This window comes from Paramisgurnus dabryanus, chromosome 1 (assembly GCF_030506205.2).
Source record: "Paramisgurnus dabryanus chromosome 1, PD_genome_1.1, whole genome shotgun sequence".
Taxonomy (NCBI): Eukaryota; Metazoa; Chordata; class Actinopteri; order Cypriniformes; family Cobitidae; genus Paramisgurnus; species Paramisgurnus dabryanus.
The window spans coordinates 69,294,778-69,316,353 of NC_133337.1; the positions used below are offsets into that span (position 1 = coordinate 69,294,778).

General features: G+C 39.3%; 1 protein-coding gene across 2 annotated transcripts in view; it reads right to left on the reverse strand.

Annotated features, from left to right (window-relative positions):
- Positions 1-20,799, reverse strand: part of LOC135734576 (uncharacterized) — a 50,989-nt gene extending 30,190 nt beyond the window's left edge. For both annotated transcript variants that reach the window (XM_073815897.1, XM_065253410.1), the window contains exons 1-3: positions 20,656-20,799; positions 4,956-5,252; positions 1,408-1,707 (exon numbers count right to left, since the gene is read on the reverse strand). In XM_073815897.1, the coding sequence (XP_073671998.1) occupies positions 1,408-1,707; positions 4,956-5,252; positions 20,656-20,731 (673 nt within the window). In that variant the 5' untranslated portion in view covers positions 20,732-20,799. The remainder of the gene's footprint in view (positions 1-1,407; positions 1,708-4,955; positions 5,253-20,655) is intronic.
- Between the last annotated feature and the right edge of the window lie 777 nt (positions 20,800-21,576).

Consider the following 21,576-nt stretch of genomic DNA (forward strand, 5'->3'; position numbering starts at 1 on the left):
GGAAGATGTTCACTGTTATGCACTGTTGCACAGTTAGAAATCTCATAATAGACCAGGTATAGCTGAATCTAGCAGTAAACAGAGACTTATGCTGCGTTCCAGGTAGGTTTTTAAACCCGTGAGTTACGACTTCAAAACCACGACTCACGACCCTATGCGTTCCAGGCAGCCTGTAACTTGTGTTTTTACAACCTTCTACCAGTGAAAGTGCACTGGAACGGCAGTCAAACCCGTGACTTCCCACCCGTGAACTCGTACTAGATTGATGTACTCCCAGTTCAGAGTCGTGAGTCGTGGTTTTGAAGTCGTGAGTTACGGGTTACAGGTTGCCTGGAACGTAGCATTAGAGTGCAAAAGTGGGCCCCAGCTAAAAACTTCCTCAAAATTTAAATTAAACAGTGAGTTGCAGTGCATAACCAGCTGTTAACATTTTTTTCTTTTAAAAAGTGAAAATGCATAACAGGACACTTTTAAACTCATGCACACTGTATGGGATAGGTCACGATGTCCGGTGTTACAATGAATTCTATGACCATTGAATTTTGTGACCATGTCATTGAAGTAGGTGCTGTTGGGTCAAGGTCAAGCTTTATTAAGATATTAACAAATAACCAACACATACAAACATATACAAACTAAGAAATTCCTTTCAAACTATTAAAAAAAAACTCTCAATTGGGACAAAAAGTGTTTGTAACGTTTTTTTTCATCTTTGGGATTCTATAGGGAGAACCTAAAGGCAGCATAAAAACATCAGGGTGCAAGACATTGTCACTGTTCAAAAGCACAGATTGTTTTCAACCTAATCCTAACCCCAAATCGAACCCTAAACCCAACCTTTGGTACAGCGGCTACTAGAGTGACATAATTCAATAGTCAGAAAATTTGGGGTTACACATGGTATGTTAGTGGAGGTAGTGTTTCTGGCCTTTAATTCACTTTTGGACTGCCAACTTATATGAATCTTTATCGTTAATCCTTTAATTTATCCAAATGGAGTTGCTTGGCATTGGCATTCAGATTGCTCTGGCAGTTCCCACTTTTTTACTTTTCCTTCTCCGTCAAGATTTCAATGCCTTAAGCAAGCAAATCAATTAACAGACATTTACTAAAACAATAACACTAGCTGAGCGCCATGCCTACATAGATGTGCCACCACAGTATGCAGCACAGGTGATGTTAGCTTTTCATTATCTATTTCATTAATTAGCTAAATTACTAGTATTAGACTGTTATTTTAGGAATAGTAACATTCAGGCCAAATAATCTAGTAAATGATCTGTTTTGCTATAACAGTATTTTCTGATAAGATCTTAACATACTGTACAATCAAAGTATGAAATTGATGCTATATATTGCTTAATAAATTGCAAAAAAAATTCCAGCTGCAAACAAATTAAAACATACCTATCACATGTGGCTTAAACTTTTTTGTGGTTGGTTTCCCCAGTGCTGGATGCTGGACCTCACAGCCAAATGTTGTGTTCTGGTCAGACAGTTCAGGGATGAAGGTCAACCAGCTGACAGCATCATACAAACCATCCTTTGTACGATTAACTTGCAGCTTATGGGGTGCTGGGATTTTCTCTCCTGCACGTGTCCAGGTAAACATTACTTGGGGAGGACTAAACCCCATCGCCCAACATTCAAACTCACTTTTTCTTTTTAGAACCACCTCAGGTGACTTGATGTAGATCGAAGGGGGAACTGTAACAGATTTGAAAGACTGAAAAATTATTATCTATTATAAGCAAATGTGTGACATAAAAGAAATTAAACAACAGTTCTTTCTGGTTCTCGAATCTGTTTGGCTAAGAGGCATGCGATATTGTACTGATAACATAACAGTAACCGCTTCACCAATTGTATCATTCCGCCACCTACTGCTCATTTTAGTATTAGTGAGTGGGGCTTTTTTAAACGCGCTTTAGTCATTTGCTTATCTCTGACTGGAAAAGCTGCACGGACACACAAAGAGGCGCTGTTTTTAAACAGTCTCCGTGTGTCTCAGTAAGTTCCCTAGCTCGTAAATCAGTCTGTGAATCCCAATCAAAAGTGATTATCCCGTTGAAGATCAGCGCTCTTGGATGTAAACTTAAGTGCAATGATGTCACATCGTGTGGATGCGTAACATACACTTGGAATAAAGCTATGAAAATAATCATTTTCTCTGAAGCGATCTCTCTTCTTCCATTAATAATTCATTACATTTATATAGCGCTTTTCTGCAGCACTCAAAGCGCTTTATATATGAAAGGGGGGATTCTCCTCAACCACCACCAATGTGCAGCATCCACCTGGATGATGCGACGGCAGCCATATTGCGCCAGAACGCTCACCACACACCAGCTTATTAGTGAAGAGGAGACATTGATAGCACAACCAATCCACCGTGGAACTGCATGTATGCATCTGGACAGTTGATCATTTATTTTCGCGTGACGTGACTATTAAAACACGTTGTGAGATATTGCCCCCGATATATTTATAAGCAGCATGTAAAAACATCTCTCTGGCACTTATTAAAAACTCTTTTATGAAGAAGTGACAAGAACGAAGTCCAGTAAGTGACCACAAGATTAAATGAAAAAAAAAGTATATAGATTTAGTTTTATTAACTTTTACCTTGCGCCAAAACAATAACAACACAAAAGACACTAAATATGAATAAGAAGTTATAGTTTAATGACACCAATACTGCTGGTTTGATCTCGTTTTTGACCATGGAGGTTTTTCCCTCCACAGACGCACGTCGGCAAACTAGGGAATGAACTTGCGCTCCCTGGGCGGTTCAGCTCAAAAAAGGAGGCGTGTTCCGGCGCAAACCATCCCTGATGCTATTTGTAATTTTGCAGTTTCAAAAACAATTGCGCCACTGACCAGAAAAAACTAGTCTAAAGTCAGTGGCGCTTTGTTCATTTTGCTATTTTAAGGGCGCATGCTTGACCATAATGTATAGCGTGCACAATGCGCACACACTTTGCTTATCTAATTTACACAGATGCAACAGTTATTTTTGCAAATCATAAATTGTTACAATAAAAAATATTTACACATGAGATAAGGGAAATCATTGTAGTGAGCATTGTGGTGATAGTTTTTATTCATTTTGTGTGGCTGCATTAAAAAATTATCATGCAAATAACAATTAAAATATTTTCATATGTTTGTTGTGTGGCTGTATTACGTTTATTTTATGTAAATAATAATTAAAATGTTTTCATAAGAAACCTTAATGTATGTGAACTTGATTTGTAAGTGTACTTTGGGGTTGGACTGCTTGCGTTTCTTGGCTTTCAGCGGTGAGGGTGGACGCAGCGATGTCCTCTGCTGGCGTCAAGTCCTGTGTAGAGGCAGATCCACCTCCCGTTACACGGCGTGCCCGATTTATGCTGGCAAGCTTGGGATTCCCCCGTCTCCTGACATCATTGTAGCGCTTGCGGCGCAACGTCCTGGGGATGCCAGCTGATGAGACAATTGTGGCTATTTCCTCCCACGCCTGTTTAACCGACGCCGATTTGGGCGGGTTTCTCCCATCCCCATACAAAACAACTTCTCTGTCTTTGACTGCTCCTACAAGAACGTTGGTGTCCTCGGCTGTGAACTGCTCCTGGCGTGTGCCTGGTAAATCCGTCATAATAATAGCAACCCACCATGGAACTTGCGCACTTGCGTTTAAAGGGAATGTTGGATGACGTTCTGATTGGTTTATTTGACGTTACGCCCAAACCACACCTATGAATAATGATCCTACTTCAGACCAACCCCTTATTGATTTGCGCCTGGCGCAAGAGTTATTTCTCCCGCCAGGAAAATAGCAACAGCGCCCAAGATCCGCCCACAAAGTCACTCAGACTTGCGTTTCAGATCGTTAAAATAGGGCCCAAGGGCATTTTCCCAATCCCAACATTACCCCCCCCCCCCCATATTCCACAGCCCACTTAGACAGGTATAATCTATCTCAGGACCCACTCTTATTTTAGAAGAGGGTAGTTTATCTTTTCAATGTATGAATTTAATGTAAGTTTAATTGCAATCGCTAATTAACTGACATCAAAACCATTGCCATTAATTGTCATTAATAGAAAAGTGTACGAAGTGACTTTGCGCAATCCACTAGAGATTGACCCACAGTTTTAATACCCTTGGATACCATTTGTGGCTCTCCTGAATCTGCAAAGGACTTGTTATTCAATGATTTTGGGCCGATTTCCCACCTTCCTACAATCCTAGGTAAAGTCCTGATTGTCTTTGTGGTTAAAGGCAGGGTCCATGATCTCTGAAAGCCAATGTTGATATTTGAAATCAACTAAACAACCACGCCCCTACCCCAATAGAATCTAGACCTTCTTTTGATATACCCGACTCACACATACGCAACCCAGGCAACAATGTCGGTTAGTAGACACGCCCCTTACTGTTGATTGGCTACAGGTGTGTTTTGGTAGTCGGCCCGACTATCTTTTCCAAAGCGGTTTTCAGAAATCGTGCACTCCGCCTTTAAACCGATTATCTTATAAGATTTTCCCGTGGTGTTTTAAGAGCATCTGAGTTTGGTCGGAAGCACTTCAGAGGCACTCCAATGGTAAATCAAAAATAGTCAAGCTGTAATACTGTGTTACAAAAAATCATATTCTTACCTGTGTAAAGTTATATATTTTTTTTTCAGGAATATAAATCTCCTATTCTGACAAGCTGAGTGACATCTGCATCAGTACCATTCAGAATCTCACACGCATCTACATATATGGAGCGGTCGAATTATGCAGCTATGTATACATATCTATGCTACTTTCTTTTTATCTGTTTACAGAGTCTTGGGATATTACAATGAAATGTGTGATTCCTCATCTCAGGCCAAATATTTTAGTGATATCAGATAGCAAGGACTTCTTGTTGTTTTAGGTGTTTAGAGAACCTTAAAGCATACAGTATAATTCATTAAGGTAACCCACCTAAAATAGTCAGGCTCACATCTGTTGAGTAGTCTGTGCCATTGTAGGTCACATTACACTCATACACCCCTTGCTGGTCTGGAGTTGTATTGTAAACTGTCAGTGGGGAAGCGCCAATAAAGGAAGCAGTGGTGTTCAAGAAAAAGCCAGGTTCAGTGTGGTTTGTTGAGGCAATGACTGAATCATTGAAAGACCAGGTGGTCATTAAAAGTGAATTATCGACCATAGGGGGCAATGTAACAGAGCAGTTAAGGATAGCTGAGGATCCCGGGGACACAGAAACATCTGCAGAGAAGCCTGAGTTTGAGAAAAAAAAAACAGAAAAAGATGTCAGAAAGAAGAATTTCAGAGAACAAGATATGAGAAAATATACATTTTAGCCATCACATGAATTATCTGACTTTTGGAATTAAAATGAACAAAATGATGGTGATGTCACTTCATAGAGGTTGCTTCAGCAATTGCTTGAAATGAAAATCATCTGAAAAAATATACTTAAAATACCCATTAAATCAAAATTAAACAGTTATTTCACCAGGTACCTGGCGGGTATTTCGACAGACTGTTCAAAGAAAATCACTGTCTTAACTCCATTCCAAGCGATATTATGAACATAATCTAGGACATGGAGGTATTCAGCTTTGTTAGTAATAGAACGGTGTAATAAGTAATACTCCAACTCCAAACTATATATTACTATTAATGTAATTTACTAAAGAAATTTCTAGGTTAAGGTAATGTCAGCAGTCCCCCAGTAAGCAATAGCGCCAAGCGGAAAAACTCCTGTAAGAAAATATGGTCAGTTCTTAATCTGACATGTTACAGCTGCAATCCGTAACAGAGGAAAGAGACCCCGTGTTACTGATAACAGCTACAACATACTGTTGTTACAGTAGTATATTATAGAAATTAATGTTTACTATACTAAACATATGCTATGTAGAATATAATGCATACTATATTATAGAATTTAAAAAAGTCTTGCAAATACAAAAGGAAATTGACAGTTGTTGCTGTGCAGCCATCAATTTGGCAGCATGAGGATGGACATCAGGCGGATTAGTGGTGGGATGAGCATCACGCCAAACTGGCATTGAACCTGTCTGTTTTAGAGGAAGGGGACAGGGAGGCAGAAACATAGTGCTATTAGCATAGAGGCCGCTCGCGTGTTATGTTAAAGCACAGGCCCGGGGTGGGTAATCGGGAGAACCGTGAGAATTCCCGGTGGGCCGCTTCACTTTTGGGCCGGTCGAGTTTTTTTTATTTTTTTTTACATTTTTCACGTTAGTGAGTCTATCTTCTCTTAAATGAAACTTCACACGTTTCGCATAGACACTGCAGCGCGCAGCCTCTGCATGGGTTGTACCATGTGAGGGAGTTTTCCCCTCCCCTCCCATAGAGTTGGTTCAGTCCATAGCGCGTCCAAGAAAACTTTCTCCGGTAGGCTGGGCCAGCCCTACCGTAACAATACGTGTCTGAGAGGAGGAGGGCGTAAAAAACAGGTTGAAGAAAAAATCCATTGGAGGAGGAGGATGCTGCCAAATGTGCCAAACTTACAGATTTATTTTCAAGAGGACAAACAAAAGTGACAACAGGTAACTTAAAGAGAAATAAGCCTAGTAATGATTAGCATTAGCAACGTAATTATTCAGCTAATACCGTTGTCAAACTATTTACAAGCCAACATTTTTTTTGTTTGTTAAAATATTACCCTTTTGTGTATACATGGCAATTCATAGACTTTGCAAATATTATGAAAGCAGCTTCTGAGCAGTCCCCCACGAATTAAAGTTATTTAACCCTCAGGTTGAGTTCAGAACCCTATAACACCTTTTGTTTTCCCAGTCAAAAATGACCAGCCTAAAAAAGCTTATAAATCACTTGTTATGCTATTTAACCAATATTGTATTCAATATATTTGTCAAATTGTTTTCTTTTTTTAATTAGGACTTTTATATTTCTATTTGCATTAATCATCGGCCTCATAGCATTAGCAATGCTAATAATTTATCAACCTTTCCTTGTGGAATACACTCTAAAAAGGGCTGAGTAATTTATATATTTTATATATTGGACAGCACACGCTGCTGGGTTAAAATTGACCCAGTGCTGGGTTGTTTTAACCCACCTGTTGGGTTATTATAATCCATGGTTGCATAACAACAACCCAACATTGGGTTATTTTTAACCCAGCATGGGGTAATTTTTAACCCAGCATGTGTTCTGTCCAATATTTACCCATTATGGGTAAAAAGTAACCCAGCCTTTTTTAGAGTGTAGAGGAATATTTTTGTTAACTTCTTATCTTAAGTGAAATATTATTTAACTTTTACGTTATTTGTTGAACCATGATATTAATTAAAACTATAGGAAGAGCTGAACTGTTGCTTTATTTATCCAATTTGAAAAAAGTGCTAATTTGGAATAACACTATGGAAAAAGTGGGCCGGTCTTGGGCCTGAAACTCCCGGGCTGAAAAGTGGCCCCACTCCGGCCCTGTTAAAGCGATACAGTCATACAGTATAATGTTTGTGTGTGTGCTCGGTTCCGGTCAAGCAAACTATTGCAGCATAAGTATGTTTAGGAGCTGAGTTAGCTAAATGCTTGGTTAAAGAGATGAGTCTTTGGTTAAGACTTAAACTGATTAAGTGTGTGTGAAACTTGAACATTGCTGGGAAGGTCATTCTACAGCTTAGGGGCTAGGTAGGAAAAGGATCTACCACCTTTGGGTGATTTTGATATTCTAGGGACTATTGAGAGACCAGAATGTTACGATGTCACAATGTCTGCAATGTATTGTACTCTAGTAACTCATGAACAGATGGAGGGGCTAGAACATTTAAGGCATTATAGGTTATTAGCAATATTTTAAAACGTAAGTGATGTAGGTAGCATGTGTCCAGTAATATGAGGAGCAAGATTGCTCCATGATCAAATGCTATAAGGAAATCATTTGTAACTCTAAATAGCACTGTTTCTTTGAAGGTGAGGCCTAATACTGATTGGAGTTTTTTAAATGTACTATTTTGTTCTAAAAATGTGCAAAGTTGGCTAGCCACTACTTTCCCCAGTATTTTAGAAAGAAAATGGAAATTTGTTCTCCCTGTTCAAGATTTGTCTTTTTAATGAGGGCCCTAATAACTGCCAGTTTGAAGGCTGGAACGTACCCTGTTTCTAGTGAAAGAGTTGATTATATTGAGCACAGATTCTGACACTGCAGGGAAAGCCTCTTTCTGCAGTTTTGTGGGAATGTAACAGGGTGCTTTAAAGAAAGCGATGAAGGTGTGAATCCATGTGCAAAAGGTGTTTATTATGTAAAATCCCAAGAAGGGCCAGCAAACAAATCCATACAGGGTAAATCCAACAATCGTAATCCAAATATCAGGCTAGGTTCAGGACAGGCAGAGTAACAATCAAAATCCAAGGTAACAGGCACAGGTCAAAAAACAGGCAGATCCAGGAAACGGATTAAACAGATAAACAGATAACAAAACAGAATTCAGGTAACAGGTATTTAAACAGGTAACAGACAGGCTTACTATGTATAATATTCAGCCGGGCAGGGGCGCCGTAAGGGGGGGAAAGTTAGGACGATTCTAAGGGCCCATGAACTTTTGAGGGCCCCAGCCAAGGACTGTGCCGCACACGCAACCCCCTTAAGCTGAGCCCTCTTAGCTCCGCCCTGTCTTTACTCTGCGTTTTAGCGCCGTCTTCAATCCACGGTCTCACAGTGCGCGTGAACTTCAGAAGAGAATAAGGTGTGTGTATTTAATTTTTTTTTTCAATTCAATCTTATTTATATAGCGCTTTTCACAAAAGTCAATTGTTTCAAAGCAGCTTTACATAAATAGAAGCAGTGAAAAGCACAGAAAACGACAGATAGCACAACAAAATACATGATAGCATGAGCAGTTAAATTTGCTGCGGCTATGACTCAATATTATAATTGCACGTATTACTAAAGCAACGTATAGAAGAGGAAGCTAGGTAAAGCCCAAAAAGGCTGCCTCCCCGGGGTGAAAAACCCCCTAGGAGAAAAAAACCCCCGGGCTTTTATCCGAGGAAAAATAAGTCCTAGGAGGGAAAAACCCTTGGGAGAACGGAAATGGAGATTTAGCGGAGATTAAGCGGTTCTGCCGGTGATCGTTGGTCAGGTATCAGCTGGGCATAACGTTGAAGGACAGCCAGTAGATCAGAGGTGTGCCGACTTTCACATCTACCGGGACTGGGTCTGTTTGTCTCGTCCTCGGGTCGAGGACGAGACAGGGAGAGAAAAACAAAATCGTATTAGCGTAGCGGCCGTTCATATGTATTGAAGTGTCACACAGTGATGTGGTTTAACTCAGCTTAGTTCCAGACAGACTAAATATTGCGGCATAATTATGTTATCCACAGTTGAGGATTTAGCAAATTGGGGGCCCAATGCGAGGGTATATATGGTAAATAAGGGTCACCTTCCGATCTTTAAGAGAAAATGAAACCTGACGACCCGTTTGACTAAGGCCTAAAGCCCCACTGTCGTCGTTAATGCAGGTTCAGTGGCAAACGGGTCTATATTGTATACCATTTACAGGACCAGGAGAAAACGCCAAAAACATCGCAACCCGACCATACGTGTTAACCCGTTTGACTAAGGCCGGAAGCCCCACTGTCGTCGTTAATGCAGGTTCAGTGGCAAACGGGTCTGTATGGCATACTATTCATAAGACTTACGATAGCGCCAAAATCGCAACCCGACCATACATACCAACCCGTTTGACTAAGGCTGGAGGCCCCACTGTCGTCGTTAATGCAGGTTCAGTGGCAAACGGGTCTGTATGGCATACTATTCACAAGACACACGAAAGCGCGAAAAACGCAACCCGACCATACATACCAACCCGTTTGACTAAGGCTGGAGGCCCCACTGTCGTCGTTAATGCAGGTTCAGTGGCAAACGGGTCTGTATGGCATACTATTCATAAGACTTACGATAGCGCCAAAATCGCAACCCGACCATACGTGCCAACCCGTTTGACTAAGGCTGGAGGCCCCACTGTCGTCGTTAATGCAGGTTCAGTGGCAAACGGGTATGTATGGCATACTATTCACAAGACACATGAAAGCGCGAAAAACGCAACCCGACCATACATACCAACCCGTTTGACTAAGGCTGGAGGCCCCACTGTCGTCGTTAATGCAGGTTCAGTGGCAAACGGGTCTGTATGGCATACTATTCACAAGACACACGAAAGCACCAAAATCGCAACCCGACCATACGTGCCAAACCGTTTGACTAAGGCCGGAAGCCCCACTGTCGTCGTTAATGCAGGTTCAGTGGCAAACGGTGGCAAACTATTTAATGCAATTCATTTTAAGTGTTCATGCAGAAAAGGTTTTTATTTATTTATTTGGTTGGTCTGTGTTATGACCGTGAGTGCTTTGTTCCGTGAAAATAACTATTGCGAGTTAAGAACCTTTACTAGACAAATTATGCGAATGCTTTGTTGAAGAGAAAAGTTTTAAGTCTAGATTTAAAATGATCGACTGTGTCTGATTCTCGGACATCGGTTGGTAAATCATTCCAGAGCTTAGGGGCTAAGTAGGAAAATGATCTTCCACTTTTAGACACTTTTGATAGTCTAGGGATAATCAATAGGCCAGAATTTTGCGACCGTAGTGTGCGTGATGGATTGTATTCTGATAGTAATTCTCTAAGATATGAGGGTGCTAAGCCATTTAAAGCTTTGTAGGTGATTAGTGATATTTTAAATTGGATGCGATATTTAACTGGTAGCCAGTGTAAAGATGCCAGAATTGGGCTTATGTGGTCATACTTCTTAGATCGAGTAAGTACCCTTGCAGAAGCGTTTTGAACTAGCTGAAGCTTGTTGACCTGATTTGAATGGCATCCCCCGAGTAGCGAGTTACAATAGTCTATTCTAGAGGTCATAAAAGCATGAATAAGCTTCTCTGCATCAGACGTAGACAGTATATGGCGTATTTTTGAGATATTTCTAAGATGGAAGAATGCTGTGCGGCAGACGTTGGCGATATGACTATCAAAGGATAAGTTGCTGTCGAACATCACACCTAAGTTCCTAACCGTGGAAGATGGCACCACAGTACAGCCATCTATGTGCAATTTGTAATCTGACATATTATGTTTGTAGCGATTTGGTTCAATGATAAGTACCTCTGTCTTATTGGAGTTGAGCTTAAGAAAGTTATGTGCCATCCAGTCACTAACATCGCTAATGCAGTCTTTTAGCTTAGAAAACGTGTGTGTTTCGCTGGGATGCGAGGAGATGTAAAGCTGGGTATCATCCGCATAGCAGTGAAAACTTATGTTATGTTTCCTGATAATGTCTCCTAGGGGTAACATGTATAACGAGAACAGGATAGGACCTAAAACTGATCCCTGCGGTACACCGTATTTAACCAGGGAGTGATATGACTCTTCCTCATTTACATAAACAAAGTGATAGCGATTGGTTAGATATGACCTAAACCAGGCTAGCGCCTGACCACTGATACCAACATAGTTTTCTAGTCTATTGAGTAGGATTCTGTGGTCTATTGTGTCAAATGCTGCACTAAGGTCTAGTAATATAAGAATTAAGATTTCACCACGATCGGATGTTAATAGGAGGTCATTTGTAACTCTAAGCAACGCTGTCTCTGTGCTATGGTGGGGCCTGAATCCTGATTGGAACTTTTCATATGTACTATTATTTGTCAAGAATGTGCGTAACTGGCTTGCCACTACCTTTTCTAATATTTTCGAAAGAAAAGGGAGATTTGAGATTGGTCTAAAGTTATTAAGTTCTCCTTGGTCAAGCTGTGGTTTTTTAATCAGCGGTTTAATAACTGCTAGTTTGAAAGCTGTTGGAACGTATCCTATTTCTAGCGATGAGTTAAAGATATTTAGAACCGGGGTTGACACTACAGGGAATACTTCTTTAAGTAGTTTTGTGGGAACGGGGTCTAAAATACAGGACGATGATTTGGATGATGTGACTAGTTTAGAGAGCTCATCTATTGTAGTAGGTTTAAATGAATCAAGATGTTCGTATGGTAGTCTAGTGTTAAGTGAACTAATGGGTAGAGTGGTGGCTGCCTGGGTAGCTACGATGTTTTCCCTAATAGCCGAAATTTTGTTAGAAAAGAAGTTCATGAAGTCGTTACTATTGTGTTGAAGTTTACTATTGGTTTCTGTTTGTTCTTTGTTTCTAGTCAGTTTCGCAACTGTGCTAAAGAGGAAACGAGGGTTATTATGATTCTCATTTATAAGCTTGCTAAGATATGTAGATCTGGCGGTTTTAATAGCCTGTCTGTAGTGTTTAACACTCTGTTTCCATGCTGCGCGCCATACTTCTAACTTTGTGCTTCTATAATTTCTTTCCATTTTTCTAGCTGCCTTTTTAAGGGCTGCTGTGTGATGGTCATACCATGGAGCTGGCGGTTTTTCTTTGAATCTCTTTTTTCGAATGGGAGCAACGGCATCCAATGTGTTAGAACAGACATTGTTTAGGTTTTCTATTTCAATATCTAGATCGTCACAGTTATCTGCTACATGTTTCATTTGGGACAGGTCTGGAAGAGTGCTAATAAAGCTATCTTTAGTGGTGGAAATTATTGTTCTGGCGGTAGCATGTTGTAGATTGAGTGATCCTATCTAGAAGTACAGTGTATGACACAAGGTAATGGTCAGAAACTGCATCACTCTGAGGTGATATTTCGACGTCATTAATATTGAGTCTGAGTGACAGAATTAAGTCTAATGTGTGATTACGAGTATGCGTTGGCCCTGTCACGTTTTGTCTAATATTGAGAGAATTTAGAACATCTATAAACGCACGTCCTAATGCGTCTTTTGGGTTGTCCACATGGACATTAAAATCACCAACAATAAGAGCTTTATCTACAGTGACTACAAGCTCAGATAGGAAATCTGCTATTTCATTAAGGAAATCTGCATGGTGGCCCGGTGGTCTATAGATTGTCGCTAAAGCAAAAGAAAGCTGTTTGTGGTTACGATCAGTTATTTCCATATTTAACAACATTACTTCAAATGATTTAAATTTTAGCTCAGATTTTTGGTTTACTTTAAACATTGTGTTGTATATTGTAGCTACACCACCCCCTCTCCCCTTTAATCGAGGTTCGTGTTTATAATAATAGTCTTGTGGGGTGGATTCATTTAAACTAATGTAGTCGTCTGCTTTAAGCCAGGTTTCTGTTAAACAGAGTACATCTAAGTTTTGGTCTGTAATTATTTCATTGACAATAGGTTCTTTATTGGTAAGCGATCTAATGTTAAGAAGGCCGAATTTTAAGATTCGAGATTCATCTGTTAATGTATTGTTTTCTAATTTTATTTATATCAGATTTGTACCAGATGTAACAAGCGGTGCCCTGTATTTATTTGTTTGGGGAACAGATACAGTTGAAATGTGCTGATATTTCGGTAAGATTGACTCGAAGTGCTGGGATATAAGTGGTCTTGACATATCACGGCAGCTAACAGATGGACGGTTAAGCCGATCCGTCTGTTTCCTGACCTGGGCCCTGGATAGTCAGACTATATCAGAATTAAGACTATTGATCAGATTTTTAGTGAGTATAGCACTTCCTTCCGATGACGGATGAAGGCCATCTCGGGTTAAGAGAAATGGTCTTCCCCAGAAATGCTTCCAATTGTCTATAAACCCTACGTTATGCTGAGGGCACCACTTTGACATCCATCCATTGAGAGACACTAATCTACTATGTGTTTCATCTCCCCGGTAGGCGGGGAGGGGACCAGAGCATATTACATTGTCTGACATTGTTTTTGCAATTTCACACATCTCCTTAATATTATCTTTGGTGATTTCCGACTGGCGGAGCCTAGTGTCATTCGTGCCGGCGTGAATAACAATCTTAGAAAACTTCCGCTTAGCATTAGCCAGCACTTTAAGTTTGGATCTAATGTCAGACGTTCTGGCTCCCGGTATACAGTCGACTATGGTGTTTGGTGCCTCAATGTTAGTGTTCCTGAGTATAGAATCTCCAATGACCAGGGCACTTTTAAAAGGTGTTTCAGCTGGTATACTCCTTAGGGGATCGAATCTGTTAGAAATTGTCGTTACGTTATGGGTCTTAGAAGGACGCCTTATATGACTATGCCGCCTAACAGTCACCCAGTTTGACCGCCGACTTGACTCTGATGACGGAACCGAGCCATGTGTATTTTGATAAACACTATGCGCGCTCGATACAGTATTTGTAATATTTATATTAGCATCTGATGTCGGAACCGAGCCATTAGTCTTTTCGCTCGATAGATTATTTGCGACAGTAACATTAGCGGTTTTGCTATCCTCAACTAGCGTTCGGATGCGCGATTCTAGTTTAGCAACCTTCTCAGTTAACCTTAATACTTCAATACACTTAGTGCATGTAAACCCCTCTATGCTAACAGCAGAAGCTAAACTATACATGTGGCAAGTAGTACATGTTACAATAACAAGCGGAGTCTTACCGCTTTCATGCTGGGCGATGGCGTCTTCGTTTACCCGAACGCGGTCCCCGGAGCTGCATCGCGTGGGGTGTTCGGTTGTGACACGCCTCGGTCGCCTGCGAACGTCTGGGGCCAGGGTGATGTTTGGCTTGCCGAATCTGCGAAGGCCGGGCAGCGGTTCCTCCACAGCTTCCCGATCGCTTTCATGTCGTTCACGGTCCGTGAAGCTGCATCGCGTGGAATGCATGTTTGTTGCTCGCTTGTGGACGTCGGAAGGCAGGGTGAAGTGGGCGCTGTACCTCGCCTTGGATCTGCTAAAACCGGGAAACAACTCCTCCACAGCTTCCCGCTCAGGTGAGGATAGGTCAGAAAAGCATATATCAGATGAATCCGCCATTAGATCGGAAAATGCTAGCTTCAGCCTCCACCGTGTGGATGCTAGCGGGCTATATGCTAACACTGGGTGTTTATTAGTGATAAATAGTTTCACGTGGTAGTACTGCTCAATAATCGTCACGGTAAAGTATTCCTATGTAAAACTAATAAGTTATATTATATAAATAGGAATAAGATGGTAAAAAAAAGCTTTTAGATGATGAACTCGACGGAGTTACGATGCATTTACTGCTATTTCCTATGATATCTGCATATGTGCACTTCCTTACTATAAATGTAGTTTACACAATGTGACGCTGGATCAATACAATGTAGTTTTCTTTCCACTGTAATAAGTCTTTGCTCTGTTCACCTCAGTTTAAAAAAAACACAAGGTGATTTACGTTCCCTTTTTTATGTTATGATTCTAACGCGAAGTCAGCCCTTATAAGCTGTTTAAATTAACGTAGCCCGTATAAGCTAATTAACATAAACTAGAAATGCTACCGGTCACTGTTTTGTTTTGTAACGCAATATGCCAAGGAAGGATTTGTATGCAGTCGTAAATCGAGTTGGTTGTGATAAAACTGAAATGCAACTAAGGCTAAATTAGTCAAATTATGTATATTAAAGCTTCTCAACTTGCAACAGGGTTAAGAAATCAATGGAAATCTATGTCGTAATCTGCTATAGTTGTCATTCATTTTATTTTAGAGCCCCGTTGATTAAAAAACAGTCTGAAGAATCATTTAATAACAGTATAGCTGTTTTCTTAAAGAGTAACTAAACCCTAAACCAACTTTTTTTAGTTAATGATCTGTAAGAATGGGGTTTTATTAGTGCTGTTCATTGATTTTAGTACGTTTTTTGACATTTGGATATAAAGTGTTTCAGTACTACAATATATGGTGTAAAAACGTCTGAGTGCTGCCCTCTTCAGGTTGAACGGTGGCTACTGCAGTTGAATTTTCCTATTGAATGTTGGGTCCAAAAAATGCCTCGTGATGTAAGCAGGTTCAAGCTCACCACGCCGCTTTGGTCAAGCATTGTTGACCCAGTCTTATTTCAGGCAGAATGTACATAGAAAAGATGCATTGTTGTTGTTCGCCATTTTTAAATGTTACAATGTCGTGTGTGTAACAGCTCAAGTATACAGTATGTCACTAAGACTGTCTCTGAAAACCAGACTAAAGCCTCAAATCTTATTGTGAGATAAAAAGAAACACAGTTTAAATTCAAGCATTAATTTCACTATGATTTCAATCGCTGACATGACATTACTCAGTCAACATTAAAGATATCAAGTTTATATTTTCACAAATGTTCTTTACATTATATAGGATGATTTTATGTGGAAAACAGTAAATCACAAAGAAATACTTCAGCTGGGTTATCACAGACATGGTCACATTTATCTTTAATCTTTAAGAATGTTGCATTTTCTCTGAATATTTGATTTAATGTACTGTATTTTTCAATTAAATTTGCATTGCACAATAAATTATCTTAGCTGCAGACATTTTAGGTATCTATAAATACTGATAACTGTGGTCAAAACAATTGCAAAATAAATAGTTCTGTATTATTAAATTACAGACAAAGATTTTGAATAGCTACAGTAGGTTGGATTGTATGTTTGGTACGAAAATGGTATGGGGGGGCCTGACCCCCTATTTTTTCATAGGGCCCAAAATTGCTAGCGGCGCCCCTGCAGCCGGGAACAGGTGAACAGGAAGTGACTTATATACAAAACAGACAGGAAGTGTGAACTGAAACATGGCATGATCATTTCAAAATAAAAGTCCGAACAGAGCAGAGTATCAAAATAAAAGTCCAAAATACAAAAATACACAGAACAAAACCATTACAGGGAACAAGATCTAATATACACAATGATAATTTAGATGATTTTATTAGTTTTGACAGCTCTTCCAGTATAATGGTGGAAAATAATTTAAGTTGTTCATGTGACAGTATGTAGTTCAGTGTGCTACTGGATATACTTGTGGCTGATTGCCAATCTTCAATATTTTCCCTAATCAGCTCGATTTTGTTTGTGAAGAAACTCATAAAATCATTGCTGTCGTGGTGTAGTTTAGTTTCTGTTAACGCTCAGTTTCTTGTCATTTTTTCAACTGTGTTAGAAAGGTGTATGAGACGAGGGAATGGTCTGAGATAACATCAGGGTAATATTTTAATAATAATAATATTAAGTCCATATGACTGAATTAAGTCTAAGGTGTTTACAGTTGTGTGGGGGTCCTTTGTCTACACTTGAATTGGTAATGATGAATATCTCTGATGTTGTGTGTTAAAATTACACAACATATTTCTGACCAACAAGTAAACTTAACATTACTTGTCAGGTTTACTTAATGCATCCTGTTGCCTTCTTAAACATAAGTGAATGTTGAAAACCTTTTTGTAAAACAGCTTTGTATTTTGTCATCAGTGTGAAAAGATGAATCTTATAAATCTTTATAATACAGAAGATGCTGGAAAAGCCTGACACTAAGAGAGTTAAGAATATCCATAAAAGCTAGTCCTTATTGCATCTTGTGGGCTATTGATGTGTATGTTAAAGTCACCAACAATTAAGGCTCTTTCTAAGGTGACTACTAGTGACAGAAAAGGACAGTCTCAGTTATGACTGTAACCTCTGTTCTCTGATGAAGGGAATGAAATGTTGTGTCCCTCATGCCACAACACTAAACTAACCACTGAATAATGGAGGTGCTCCCTTGATTACTTAGCACAAAAGCTAAATGAGTGCTGAACGGTGCAACAGGATATCCGGGGGCAGAGTTTGGCATGCAGTGTTCCCAGAATATTTCAGGTATTTTTAAATATCCTAAAAATGACGTTAACAGAATTTGTTTAATTTATTAATTATAAATACTTCCTACTATGAGCATAGTAACTACTTCAGGTTCGTCTAAAAAAATTAGCATATTGTGATAAAGTTCATTCTTTTCCATAATGTAATGATAATAATTAAACTTTCATATATTTTAGATTCATTGCACACCAACTGAAATATTTCAGGTCTTTTATTGTTTTAATACTGATGATTTTGGCATACAGCTCATGAAAACCCAAAATTCCTGTCTCAAAAAATTTGCATATCATGAAAAGGTTCTCTAAACGAGCTATTAACCTAATCATCTGAATCAACTAATTAACTCTAAACACCTGCAAAAGATTCATGAGGCTTTTAAAACTTCCCAGCTTGGTTCATTACTCAAAACCAATCATGGGTAAGACTACTGACCTGACTGCTGTCCAGAAGGCCATCATTGGCACCCTCAAGCAAGAGGGTAAGACACAGAAAGAAATTTCTGCACGAATAGGCTGTTCCCAGAGTGCTGTATCAAGGCACCTCAGTGGGAAGTCTGTGGGAAGGAAAACTGTGGCAAAAAACGCTGCAAAACGAGAAGACGTGACTGGACCCTGAGGAAGATTTTGGAGAAGGACCGATTCCAGACCTTGGGGGACCTGCGGAAGCAGTGGACTGAGTCTGGAGTAGAAACATCCAGAGCCACCGTGCAGAGGCGTGTGGAGGAAATGGGCTACAGGTGCCGCATTCCCCAGGTCAAGCCACTTTTGAACCAGAAACAGTGGCAGAAGCACTGGACTTCAGGCATTTTGGCATTTCTTCTCCCCAGTCTTCCTCCAGACTCGGGCACCTTGATTTCCGAATGACATGCAAAATTTGCTTTCATCCGAAAAAAGTACTTTGGACCACTGAGTAATAGTCCAGTGCTGCTTCTCTGTAGCCCAGGTCAGGCGCTTCTGCCGGTGTTTCTGGTTCAAAAGTGGCTTGACCTGGGGAATGCGGCACTTGTAGCCCATTTCCTGCACATGCCTGTGCACGGTGGCTCTGGATGTTTCTACTCCAGTCTCAGTCCACTGCTTCCGCAGGTCCCCCAAGGTCTGGAATCGGTCCTTCTCCACAATCTTCCTCAGGCTCCGTTCACCCCTTCTTGTTGTCCTTCCCACAGACTTCCCACTGAGGTGCCTTGATACAGCACTCTGGGAACAGCCTATTCGTTCAGAAATTTCTTTCTGTGTCTTACCCTCTTGCTTGAGGGTGCCAATGATGGCCTTCTGGACAGCAGTCAGGTCAGTAGTCTTACCCATGATTGGTTTTGAGTAATGAACCAGGCTGGGAAGTTTTAAAAGCCTCAGGAATCTTTTGCAGGTGTTTAGAGTTAATTAGTTGATTCAAATGATTAGGTTAATAGCTCGTTTAGAGAACCTTTTCATGATATGCTAATTTTTTGAGACAGGAATTTGGGGTTTTCATGAGCTGTATGCCAAAATCATCAGTATTAAAACAATAAAAGACCTGAAATATTTCAGTTGGTGTGCAATGAATCTAAAATATATGAAAGTTTAATTCTTATCATAACATTATGGAAAATAATGAACTTTATCACAATATGCTAATTTTTTTGATGAACCTGTATGTGCAATACATCCAAATAAATGTAGAAAATGGGATCATCTAATTTTGTTATCTTATTGACTTGTTTTACTTTAGTCATTTCTTTATTTTCCAATACGATGTTTGATGGTGATGTACAGTTTTATTAGAAATTTTATACTGTCTTGTGATAGATGCATGTTTTAAAGGAAAATTAGGCTACTCCAGTAATGTAAAAATAAATCAAATATATTAATTTAATCCTCAACATTGTCTGGGGAAATGTGTTTGACTTAGATTAGTTTAGACAGTGGTGCCAAAAGGATCTGGAATATAGAAATTTAAAGGGTACCATTAGCTTTTTGGTTCTCAGAAAATTCTGAAATGTTCATTTGGATTCAGAGCCCAATCTAGAGGCTACACACACACACACACACACACACACACACACACACACACACACACACACACACACACACACACACATGTTGGTGTATGTGGTTTACGGGGACATCTCCATAGACGCAATGCATTTTATACTGTCCAAACTGTTATATTCTATTCCCCTTACCTACCCCAGTCCCTAACCCCAATGTCACAAAAACCTGTTGCCAGTCTTTAATCTATGAAAAACTACCATTTAGTATGTTTTATTAGCTTTTCCGTTTATGGGGACACTCTCTGTGTCCCCGTAAACCACCTTTATAGCATAATACACATGTCATTATACACTATTCATGTCCTCCTAAACCACATAGAGTCAAAGGTTCTTTAAAAAAAAACATTTATTTTATACATTTTTATAATTTAAAGAAGTGCTTCCCAATCCTGGTCCTCATGGACCCACTCCCAAAAAGTTTTAGATGTCTCCTTATTTAAAACACCTGATTGAACGAATCAACCTCCTTTCAAAATGGCAAACATGTCCTTAACAAGCTGATGAGTTAAATTAGGTGTGTTAAATAAGGAAACATCTAAAACTTTCTGGGAGGGGGAACTGCTACATTTTATTCAACATGCTGTACATAGCTGGGTTTTTTGTTATTTTCAATGCTGACTCACTAGATTATTGAAGGCAATGGGCAGTTAATCAAAGTAACAAACAATTTATCACCCAATAAATAAATTAAAACTAACAATAAAGGTTTTTGGCAGCATATTCACTGAATATGCAATAACTGAGTTTTTTTTTCAACTTATATGTTTAAGTGAAAAATATTTTGTGAAAATTGTTACCAATTAAAGTAATTTTTTAAGTTGATTAAACTTTTCACTTTTTACAGTGTACACACACAATTTTGTAGCAAACATTTAGAGATTAAAAAAATTAATCATTATATATAGATAGATTTAGATATATAGATAGATAGAGAAATGTGTTATTACTATAATGAGCCATGTGAACAAGTACTCACCTGGCTTTATTAGACCCAGCAACCATAAATAAAACAGGACTTTAAACTTCATGACAATTTCCTGGAATGAGGACATAATCCTTATCGATACTCTATTTCATTCTTTGATGGCTTGTTGCTCTTTGTATTGCATGCTGAAAAACACATTTATATAGGGGCAGGGGCCAGTGGGCGGTGATCAAGTGGGCAGAGAAAAAGATACTAAACATGTGAAAGGGGGTGCAAACTACTTTATAATTAATGTTCAATTTGAGAGAGAGAGAGACAGAGAGAGAGAGAGACAGAGAGAGAGAGAGACAGAGAGAGAGAGAGAGAGAGAGAGAGAGAGAGAGAGAGAGAGAGAGAGAGAGAGAGAGAGAGAGAGATCTTTAAAGACACATTTAGGACAGTGGTCACTTAAAATTCAATCCGGCCTCCATCCAATGTTCTGAACTACTTTACATGCATGCTGTATAGTGATCTAACTCAAATGTGGGGTTCAGTATTTTCATTAGGAAAACAAGCAGGAGCAATCTGTTTACACCTTTCATTTTAATTCATCTTGTCCTGTCTGTCTTGTTTAGTGAAACATTGACTTAATAAAGAATTTTAGCTGTTTGTGCTATACAATTTTAATAGCTTTGACCACATCAAATTTTGTGAACAGATCAAAGCTTTAGTAAAAAAATGTCTATGACTGGATTTTCTACTCCATAGCCAGGTGTCTCTGTAAAGATATCTTTTAGTTGAAACAGTAAAATCTCAATGCCTGTAATATCAGAAAGCAAGATTAGAAAAATATGGATAGCAATACGTTTCTCTCTTTTTCATTTACTTCTACACTCTTTGAATAAATGTTTCTATATATCCCCAAAGAACCTTTATGTTTAAAGTGTAGTTTTCTTTACTGTTTGCATATTGTAAGTGCATATTGGAATTTAA